This window comes from Apodemus sylvaticus, chromosome 10 (genome assembly GCF_947179515.1).
Source record: "Apodemus sylvaticus chromosome 10, mApoSyl1.1, whole genome shotgun sequence".
NCBI lineage: Eukaryota > Metazoa > Chordata > Mammalia > Rodentia > Muridae > Apodemus > Apodemus sylvaticus.
This window is the reverse complement of record NC_067481.1, coordinates 64,969,060-64,980,748: the sequence shown is the minus strand read 5'-3', so window position 1 is coordinate 64,980,748 and position 11,689 is coordinate 64,969,060. Positions and strand designations below refer to the sequence as shown.

The 11,689-nt window shown below is 49.2% G+C and overlaps 1 protein-coding gene across 3 annotated transcripts in view; it reads right to left on the bottom strand.

The window, feature by feature from the left end:
* Positions 1-1,709: 1,709 nt before the first annotated feature.
* Snap47 (synaptosome associated protein 47) overlaps positions 1,710-11,689 on the bottom strand; it is a 44,203-nt gene continuing 34,223 nt past the window's right edge. For all 3 annotated transcript variants that reach the window (XM_052194143.1, XM_052194140.1, XM_052194142.1), the window contains exon 5: positions 1,710-2,393. In XM_052194143.1, coding sequence (XP_052050103.1) covers positions 2,247-2,393 — 147 coding nt within the window. In that variant the 3' untranslated portion in view covers positions 1,710-2,246. The remainder of the gene's footprint in view (positions 2,394-11,689) is intronic.

The window sequence follows — 11,689 nt, the reverse complement described above, 5'->3', positions numbered from 1 at the left end:
CTGACTTCGATTCTGTGCCCACTTCCCTGCCCACCCCTTAGGCCCTGGCTCCAGTCATTACTATTCCATTCTCTGCTCCCATGAGACCTGCTTTTCCAGCTTCCACACGAGTGAAGTCTTGTGGTGTGAATGGATAAAAAAGTATGTAGTAAGTGCTGTATGTAGGGCCACAGGACTATAACCCCACCACTCAAGAGGCAGAGTTGGGAAGATCTCATGTGAGAAGCCAGATACGGATGCACTGCTCAGCGCTGCTTCCACCAGCCCCTGCGCCATGGCTACTGGGGACTCATGCACATGGGCTTGTTCATTTGGGGAGAGGGTCCTATGTGATACCCTGTCTCAAAAGGCCAAGGGCTGGGGGTGCATCTCAGGGGTAAAACGCTTGCCTGACATGCACAAGGCCCTGAGTTTGTTCTCAGCACTGGCAGAAACAAACACGATACAGATAAATAGCTCAGCATCCAGTGGTGAAGAAGAATGAAATCCTGTCATTTGCAACAACACGGCTAAGCCAAGAGGACACAGTGCTTTGTGAAGTGAGCCAGGCACACAGTGACAGGTAGTGGATGTTCAAGGTCTCCCAGGAGGGGCAGGGAGCAGAGGATGGGAAGGGGGGGAACAGGAGAAGGGCTGGATAATGGGAGTGAAGCATAGGTAGGCAGGAGGAGTAAACCCACTGCTCCAGAACACGTCAGGGAGACTACAGGGCCTGGCAAGTCACTGTGCTCTTCACACGATGTGTGAAGGAGGAGAACACAGAGGCTCCAACACACAGGGCTGACAAGTGCTTGAGAGGTGCAAGTAGTGCCTGTCTGACCCCATCACTGCACACTGCAGACAGCCATAGAGCAGCCATCGGTACCCACTGAGTAAACACACGAGGGGGCCAGGGAAGGTGGCCAGGACCTATAATCCTAACACTTGGGAGGCAGGAGGATTGCTGCAAGTCTGAGGCCAGCTTGGACTAGAATGAGAACCTGTCTCCAAAAAACAAAAACAAACCAAACAACCCACAGGACCCTCTTCCCAAATGAACAAGCCCACTCGAGAGCCCCCAGTAGCCATGGCGCAGGGGCTGGTGAAAGCAGCGCTGAGCAGTAAGCTGAGACCCCCTCGCTGAAAATACACATGACTAAATGAAGGGCAACAGCAAGATTGCGTGGGCCACTTCTAAAGCAGGCACCTGGTCACATTTCTGAATAGCCTGGGTCAGGAAGCTGGGAGATCGGCACCATGCTTCACGTCAAAGTGGTGAGGTCCACAGTGGAGACATCTGAGCTGGACTGGGCTGCACTCAGTCAGTCACCAAGCATGTGGACAGAAAAGGCTGTGGCTAGGGCAAGGCCAGAAGGATGGTGGCCATCAACTTACTAGATTAAGAGATGTCTGGGAGTGTTGAGACATCCCTGTGTGTATGTGGGAGTGCTTCCAAAGAGACAGAGGTTAGGGAAAGGGTTGCCCTGATTGTGGGCAGCCCAAATGGGAGGCGTAAGAAGGCAGTGTGTGCTGAGCGTGCAGACCCCCGTCTGCCTGAGAGCGAGCGCATGGCTGCCACCAGCCTCCGCTGTCTTTGACCTTTTAATGCAGAGCTAATACCAGTGATTCCAGAAGCTTCCAGGCCTTCAGCTCTGGGACTGCTGAGGCTCCAGACTCTGCCCTGTCTCTCCAGTGTGCACACGGCTGTTATAGACCTGGCTTCTCTGATGTAAGCAATCTAATTAACATTCTTTTATTATGCACACATAAAGGCTACTGGCCTTATTCCTCTACAGAACTCTAACTGCCGACAAGGAGAGGTAGCAGGGGCTACAGCAGCATCTGAAGGGGAATCAACGCCTGTGGCAAGAGAATGGCACAGCCAGGCCAGCTATTCACATCTCAGAACGACTGACATCTTTCTTCTCTGTTTGACAAAAATGGTGAAAAGATGACAATATGATGTGACTTGTGCAGGGTAACCAGGGCCATGGCCCTACAACAGCAGCTCTATGCCGGGGTCTCAGTGTGGACAGGAAGGATGGCTATGCTGTGGCCTGAACAAGGACTTGGCCCTCATGCTAAGGGCACCTAGAAGATATAGCATGCTCATGCATATTGTGGCTTCTCCTGGCCCATCCTAGGAAGGTGTAGTTCCAAGGTAGGGCCTCATAATACCACAGCACAGGTCTGGGTGCAAAGGACACAGGGACACAGCAGCAGAATCAGCAGAGCCATGCTGGGGTGACTGTTCGGTAGCTTGCCCACTACTTCAGCTTTTTCATACGGCGGTTATGCTTGTCCACAGTCAGGGTTGCCCGGTCCACAGCTTTGTCAATGCCATCCAGAGTTTCGTCCTGGTGTTCCAGCTCTGCCTCGGTCTCCATTGAGAGTTCCTTCAGTTTGCTCAGAATCTGGGAGAAGCAGAAATGATAAGCATATACCATTTCCATTCAAATCTCAGTATCAACAGCCTGACGTAACAGCCTGATGGAACCAAAGGGATCCAGTTTTCTGAATCAGGAGGACACAGCCTAAGAGCTGCTGGCTGAGCTTGGCCTCAGCACTAGGTTTGACCCTGCAGTCCCAGGATGCAGTTGCCCCCAGCAGAAAGCATACATGACCACCCCTGGAAGGTGCCGAGGGAATCCCATGTGAACCTGGCCAGGAATACACCCATGAACTGTGGGATTCTGTGTCAGCTGAAACTGCTGTCTAATGATCCCATGTCACAATGACATACCTCATGTATTCTGTACAGTGGCACTGGCACGAAGAGACCCAGGGTGTGATCACTTATACAAACCACAGTTCAGATAATGACACGTGGATCTGGGCTAATAGAGTCACTGGTTGCATGGTTCACACTGTTAGACAAATATTGGGTTAACCTTGTGTACAGCACAGTAGGGTGCTTGACATACTGCATCATCTGTGCGCACCTGTGCTCACGACTCTCAGACCAGCAGGGAACCAAGCATTCAGACCTGTGGAAGTCACTGAGACATTGGTGATGTTGAAGTCACCTCACAAAGAGCCTTCCTCATCATTAAGTGACAAATGTCTGTAATTAAATAGGCTACACAACACAGGGCCACTTCAAAAGTACAGGGCTAGCCTCACTTACCTAGGGTCGATAGTGCAGAGAGCACTGAGGGCCAGGTAGCAGGTGTGTGTGTGCATGGGGCCATTGGAGAGAAATGGGCCACTGCAGGCCAGACAGGTCAGGAGCCCCACCTCCCCTAGCTGCCCTTCCACTCAGATCCGATGCATGTCAGACAGTTTTATTTATTGAAGTTCCCAGTTCTTCACGCTGAGGTTGCTCTAAGTGTATTCTCATGGTGCTGGGCTAAGCAACTTGTACTTTCAAGCTGACAACAAAGAAGAAAACATGCTAAGGTAAACAGCGATGCTGCTCGTGAGACTGTCTGCACCTTCAGGAAGAGCCACGCATCACAGTGGGGCTAAGGAAGAGGAACCGAGGAACCTGCCCATCAGGCCATCTTGGTCACGATCACTGTCTCCTCACAGCTGCTTATGACAGGATGGGTTGAGTGGAGACTTCCGAGGTGCCCGAGGCCTGTCTAGTGACTGCATTATATCCTAAAACCTCCCCTGACCCTTCCCCAATGTCACACGTGGAAGTGTCACATGAGGGCCCAGGCAGAACCACCACACATCTCAGGTTCTCTCAGCACCCAGCTGGTGCCATGGTCACACACTAAGTGCTCAGTTCTAATTCACAAAGGCACCCTTGCTCGTAAGGTGGCATTTCCACCAGCTTAGAGCCCTGGCCAAGAGCTCTGCATCTGACTAATGACAGACAACACCAGCAGGAAAAGCCAGGATGGTAAGGCCTAAGTTCTTTCCTAACATCTAGAGTCACATGAACCATGCACATGATAAACTGCAAACTGCAAAGGCCTGTGCTAGGGCCACCCACAGGTTTCAGTCTCCTCTTCAGACACAGCTTGTGTGTCCCCATGAACACAGCCGTCACAGACAGAGCCTGTGATGGTCGCCTGCAATTCCAGATGTGTTCTAGCTGGAACTCTGGAAAGCACACAGTGGGGACAGTGAGCCCTGGGATGAGGATGACATCACACAGTAGTCTTCCATCTCCTAGACTTGCTGATACCAGACAGCAGACTAAAACAAGGAAATGGATCCCCAATATCCAGCACCAGCCCCCCTCTCACCCACCCCCCTGCTGTGGTGGGAAGGTTATCTTGCCTGTGCCACCCACTTGCCTATCAGGTATGTCATCTGACAAACCTCCCAGCCTCCCACAGTCAGGTACACACAACCCCTAGCTATGCTTCTCTGCGGTCTCTAGGCCTGTGTACACGCGGGTCCCATAAAAGCGCACATCATTCCAGGAGGTGTGAATGCATTGTGATGTGCTGGTACTGCGAGCTCTATCCCTAAGGCACACGAGGCCACCTGAGACAGAAGAACCTTTAGACCACAACCACTTTGAAGGCTGGGGGCCAAGTCCTTGCCAGAACTTGGGCATCGGTTCCCAGCCGTGCTGTGTGAGGGTCCCGTAGCCCCTCGGGCACCAGCTCACTTGGGTGATATAACTGTTTGTCTTGTTTAAGAAGAACCATGCTTATAGGGGAAGAGAATTGAAGGAGAAAATATCTGTGACTCAAACTACTATCCCTCACATTAGCCTGACAAGTTGGCATTCTTACCCCCAAACCCCAAATCTGAGACTTGCTGAGACGATGTGCTACTGCTGCTGAACACCACCTTTGAGCCCACAGCATAGGCCACACCAAAATACAGGCACTAATCAGACATGGAGGGGCACACATGCAATCCCAGGACTTGGAAGGTAGAGGCAAGAAGACCAGGAGTTCAAGGCCAGTCTCAGGAACATACAGAGTTTGAGTCTGGGCCAGATTACACAAAACCATATCTCAAAACAGCAAAAGTAAAAACTTAACAAAACAAATCCCTCCAGAATGCAGGTCTACTGTAAGTACTGTCTGAGACCATCTTAAGGTATGTGTCAGAGGTACTCAGGAAACAAGTGGAGTCCATGTTTATTCAGCCTGGGTACTGGCCCAAGGCACCATCACGGCTGGGAAATATTTAAAAGTCCTAAACAAGCCCAAACCAGTACAGTCCTGAATGCTTCAGAAAAGGGCTGCTCAGCCCACGTGGGCTGGATTTTATTACTACATCTACATACTTGTATGAACTCAGTGAGAGGACACATCCAGTTTTGTTTCCTGTTGTGTATTGTCCCATCTTTTGGATAAACAAAAGCTCATCCTAAACAAAAGCTTGCATTATAGACACCCAGCTCCAAATGCAACTCCCAGAACTTAATTTTAGGAACTGTTCACCTGTCAGCTCAAACTCTTTTTTAAAATATGGTCCAGAAGAGCTGAGCACTGGCCTTGAGCTCTGGGGCTCACTGGATCCAGACTGAGTCAGTTAAAAGAGACCTAACCACTAGCCTAGCATCGACTGCCATGGGCAGATGGCTCAGTCACAGCACCAGGGCACTGTGAGAAACTGCATATCCCTGAAAACAGTGAGGACCTCATCTGGGCCTGGAGGAAGAACAGTCCCACACTGAATGCTGGGCTGCAGGACCCACATGGCCCTCACAGCCTGGAGTGGCCATAAAGCTGCAGGACAGGAAGCAACAAAGAGTTTTTCAACAACCACATACTGAGGAGTGAAATGTGACTATATCTAAAATATATTTCAAAAAATAAACAAATGACAGTCATGATTAGTTAAGTATAATTCATACAATACAGAGGTCCTAATACATCAGTGTGGACATTAGACTTAGCAAACATCTTAGCCAGGACAACATGAATACTAACCACATGAAACAGGACCAAGAGGCCATGGGCCTTGTGTGCACAAAGTCCACTCTATGACAGACTTGTGAGACTGACATTTCCTCGGTCATCTTCCTGAAAAGCTCAATCAATTGGCTCTTCTTTGTGCACAGTGAAAGCACAGCCAAAGAACCACTATGTCTGGCTGAGGGCACAGCTCAGCTGAAGCTCTGACCCAGAATAGCAGAAGTCGGCCGTGATGACGTCTGCCTGTAATCTCAGCACTTGGGAAGTAGAAGTCAGAAGACCAGAAATTTAAGGTCATCTTAGCTAAATTATATAAGACCTTCTCAAAACAAAACAAAACACCCAAAACAAACAAATAAAAAGAGCAAGACTGTGTATACTGTGACCTTTGCCTAATAGTTAAAGAATATTCACAGATAAATAATCCATGGCACAAACAACTGATTGCCTCTCCAAGTTTTAGCATTATATTATACAAATACTCAAAATAAAGGCTGGTTGCTATTCAACCTTTGATTTGAAAAAAGTCTCACCATTTTAAAAGTCTTAAAAATAGAACTCATTCCAAATAGCCTGCTAAGACCCCCTTGGTCTGTCTGCCAAAATGCACTTGGAATTAATTAATACTAGCCATACTGAAAAGATATCCAACAGCTACTAGGTCTGCAGACAAAGAAAATCACAGAGCTAACCTTCCAAGCACTAATACCTCTAGAACACTGGTAGCCTTTTCTCTTTAAGAGAGGGACTGAAGTAATTAAATAGCACCATGCACATTCCATATAACAGGACGGAAAGAATGGAGCTCATGAAGTCTGGCCAAACCTTAGAACAGTTGTTCCCCCTGTGGCCCAGGATGACAAGCTGTCTAGTCATCAGCACACACTGCTGCCAGCCTCTGACAGACCCTGGGGGCCCCTTGATGAGCCCTGTCTGGCTGTGAGTCAAAGACCAGGCCTGAGTGGACATTCCCACAAGTCCCTGACATGCAACAAACAACATGGTAACCAGGTAGCCTCACCTGTGTGGATGCTTAGCCCTGCTAGACAGGCAGGACACAACCATGTGCAAGAATGTGTCAGGGAAGGTCTGGGAAACTGAGGGTTCTTCTCCCAGAGAAGCTATGACTGCAATACAACAATAGTCAGCTGTTGTGTCCGAGTCACATCAGCTCCTCTTAGTGTCTGTGGTAGGAGAAGGAACAGTTCAGGAGACTCGGGCAGGAACCAGGCAGAAAAGCAGAGAGGAACACATAAGTTCAGGAGAGGAAGCAGACAAGCCCGGCACAGCTGTGTCCTCAGGGCAGCACAAACACAACTTTGCAAAGGACCATTCCCAGGGAATCTTTGTTGGCCCTGACAGTCCCAGGATCAAGGCCTCTCTGGACCAGAGCTCATAGCTCAGTGGTGATGTGATGAGTGGTCTACCTGCACAAGGCTGCCTGGACTTAAGACAAGCACCACCAACACAGTCCCGGCTGGCAGAAGTCATACCAGGCACACCAGAAGAACAAACACAGAGACATCAGCCTCCTTGACATCTCTACACTGTCCACACAGACAGACAGCACGTTATGTAACCAGCACTGATTGAGGTGGTTTAGATGCACTAACCATGTGGACATGTCTCCACATATACTCTCAAGGGGTCTCGGTGCCTTGTGGTGTCAAGATAGCATGGCTCGGGACACACTCTGTGTGCCCAGACATGTTGCAGTATACTGGTCTCTATCTTCACATAGGATCTGAGAGATGATGCTCTGCTCCACCCTGTCCTATGATCCCAGGATCTGGGCTATGACCACACGAATATGAGCACCTACAGTTTGTGTGAGCTAGGCTGTCTGCTCTCAGCTGTTCTTACACTGACTCACCCAGTAACTGTGAATTTTCCTACAGTGAGAAATTAGCAACCATTTAAGAACAGAGCTGGGATAAATCAAGCTGTCTGCAACTGCAAACTGTTCTTCCAGTTGAGCCATTAATATCTTGTGGAGAAGGTAAAGCAGGGAAAGTTGGCTTTTACAACACTGACGCCCTAGGGGCTACAAGAGCATGCTCAGCTGCAGCCCATCACACGCAGAGCACACAGACCACCCTAGTCTCATGGCCCAGCAGCTGCATTCCTCAGGGCCACTGGGGTTCTGGGGCTGGCAGGGAGGGTGAGTGTGAGGCTCCAGTCTCATGGTCCCTGCATTCTGTGGCACACATGGGCTTGCTTGTGCCACTCCTGAGGCAACTTTGAGATAGCAGAGTGGCTGAGCTCAAGGCTTCAGCCACCAGTGACCAACAGCAACTCTCATCTGAGGCCCAGCTTCTGACACAGGTCGGAAACTAGCCCAGGCCACTGTTACACAATTCAATTATAGGTGACCTCAAAGAGAGTCAAATGTTTGCATAAAGACGAATCTTCACTACACAAGACAGGAGACATAAGGAAGATGGGTTGAGGCGTGGCTCCCAGAGTCTTAGCTGATATGTGAAGGCCTCACGCTGTTCTTCTCCAAGCCTTTGGGTACAGCCCTGCTGCATGACAGGGACAGTAACAATCATAATACCAACACAATGGGTTACATGGTAAGGGCGCAACATGTACCACCTTCACACTACACACAGATAGACACAAGGACAAGACAGTCATTATTTTCACCCTCCTAATAATCTGACATGATTCAATAGCATCTGTTTCCTAGGCAAGACAAAAGCTACCTTTACTTGCTACCTACTAAGAGAAGTTACCAAAAGGGTACAACACTGAAGAGACTATCTGGGGAGGTCACATAAGGAAATGCTGGGCTTCGGTGAACTAGAATCAGCTCCCCAGCCTGAGGCCATGGGGAAGAGCAAGTGCAGCCTCACTGCACGTTTTAATGCCAAGAGGCCAGGAGCCCTCTGCAGCAGTCTGCAACCAGTTCCCCAGCAGTATGTCCTCTGATTCAGCTCAGCTCTGACGTCCCCACTCCAGGGCCAGACATAAGCCCTCTCCCTATGACCAGCTGTGCACCCTTCCTGATGACTAGCACTTCTGTCAGGGCTCCCACAGTTCAGCCTAGGGTTATATTAATTTGCTCAGGTAGTTCACAGAACTTAGGAAACACTAACTTATGCTGACTGGTTCATCATGACGATAATTACCTAACATACAGACACAGAAATGTAAGAGACCAGGAGTGGGTACAGGACAGGGCTTCCATGGCCTCCGTGCACACTCGCCCCTAAGAGCCTCCTATTGTTCAGTTCTTGGGAAGCTACTGAAAATGTCTCTAGGGTTTAGTTAAATGGAGGCTTCATGTCTGGGGTGGGGTGTGGTGATTAAACCACCGGCCATTGGTGATGCACTCAACCCCCAGCCAGTCTTCTGAGGTAAGGCTAAGGGGACTCACATTCCAATTCTGCCCTGGTTCTTCAGCAGGCAGCCCCACCCTGAAGCTACTCTTGAGGCTGTGGCTACTGGCCAGCAGGGGAACATGGGAAAAGACTTCACTTTTGGATTCCCAGGACTTTAGGAGTGAATGGAATGCCCTGCTGGGCAGTGGTGGCGCACACCTGTAATCCCAGCACTCTGGGAGGCAGAGGCAGGCGGATTTCTAAATTCAAGGTCAGCTTGGTCTACAGAATGAGTTCCAGGACGGCCAGGGCTATACAGAGAAACCCTGTCTCAAAAAAAATCAAATCTGGAAAAAAAAAAAAATGAATGTCCCATGCTTCGGTGACTTTCTCCAGCATACATCACGTGCCAGGGAATGAATCTCACTAAATGTACAGTGACTGAAATAATAAGTTTCTTCTCTGACCACAGTGGTATCAAAGTAAGAATTTGGAAATCCATAACATTCACAGATATATACAAATTAAACAGCATGCTCTGCAACAACCAATGAAAGGAAATTAGTAAATTCTTAGAGACAAATGAAAATGAAAGTACAACACAGGAAACCACAGAATCCATATGGGACAGATAGCAGAGTGCAGGGGTTCTCGGTGAGGATCAATGATTCACCATCAGTAACACAACCAGAAAGACCTTCCACTGACAAAGCAAGGGCATCAATGAAGCCCAGCATGCCCTCAGGAACAGAGGAGAGAGCCTTCAAGAGGGCGATGGGGCTGATGAGTAGGCCACAACGTCTACCAACAGGGCACCCTCATCATGAAGGTAAAACAGTGAAGACAGGGGCCTGCAGAGATGGCACAGTGGTTAAGAGCACAGGCTGCTCTTACAAAGGACCTGGGTTCAACTCCCAGCACACACAGATTGGCCTACAACTGTCTGTAGCTCTGGCTTCAGGGTATGAGACGCCCTCTTTTGGCCTCTGAGGGAATAGGACACACACACGGTAGCACAGACATGTATGTCTCAGTGCCTTCTCTCATGACAAACTGGTCAAGAGACAGACCATGAACTCAGTCTGGCAGGGGGTCCTCCTGGGCTCTGCCCTTAGAGGCTGAGCAGCCAGGTTATACAGACTAATGGGGGACTGTGTGTGGCCCCTGCCTGTAAGGCTGAGACCTGCAGCACATGTGAGGGGACAACATGGTACATGTCATTGTGCCGATCAGACCTGGGGTCTCAATGAGCAGAGTGTGGGTAAGGATGCCCCTGACCCTTAAATTCTGCTTCAGCCTCAGGGATGCTTGGGGAATACATTCATCTTTTGCAGATGAAGTTCTTGCAAAATGGCTGACTGACGTTTTCCAGCAGGTAGAAGATACAGTTTGCAGTAGGATTAAACCTGGGTACCAGGGAAAACAGGCCCAGGTGACAGGAACAGAAGATGATAAACCACATTCCACATTTGCTCAAAAGGAATGAAAAGGCAGAGACAGAAGACATGGATTTAATATTTTTTTAATTCTGTTTCTTTGTGCATGCACACATGCATGTAGTACTCAGAGGGCAGTTTGGTTTTGTTGTTAGTGGTGGTGAGTTTTTTGTTTTTTGTTTTTTTGGGTTTTTTGGATTTGGTTTTTTCGAGACAGGGTTTCTCTGTATAGCTCTGGCTGTCCTGGAACTCACTTTGTAGACCAGGCTGGCCTCGAACTCAGAAATCCGCCTGCCTCTGCCTCCCAGAGTGCTGGGATTACAGGCGTGTGCCACCACTGCTCGGCTTGGTTTTCTTTTATTATTTTTTTATGTTTTTGTTTTGAGATGGAGTTTTAATGTATAGCCCTGGCTGGCCTGGAACTCGATTTAGATCAAATTGTCCTCAATCCCAGAGAGATTCTCCTGCCTCTGCCTGATTTCTGGGGATTAAAAACATGTAGCACCATGCTTGGTCTCGAGCAACATGTGAGAAGTAGTTTCTCCTTCTACCATGTAGGCCATCAGGCGTGGTGGCAAGTGCCTTTACCCACTGGGCCATTTCACTGGCGCACAAATGACTTGAAATAGGTTATATAACCAGTAGAGAGCCACAAAATTATTTCCAGAAAGCTACAGTTAATGATCTGGCCAGGTACAGGTACATGTGGAGCTGGGGTAGAGGGAACATGTGGCAGATTGCAGAGGTACAAACATCAAGCTGTGAGACCAACATGCTCTGCAGACCTCACTGCCTAGTGTGAGGAGCTGCAGCAAACCTTCGCAGCATGACGTCAGATCTTACACACAGGAGTCTCCTTTCTCTGCTACAGCTCATTGCTAGGGCCAGCTCTCTTTCTGCCCACAACCCACCAGGTCCGATCACCGTGATTTCCACTGGTAGAATCCCAGGATAAGGCAAAGTGGGATGAAGAACCTCCTACCTCAGATCAGGACACAGAAACAGGAGCAAGAAGAAACCCTATACGGACCCTGCATGCCTGGCTTTGGGACAGCAATCTCCACTTCCTGCTTGATCATGTCCACCCTTTACTACCTACCAACAGTACGTGCCT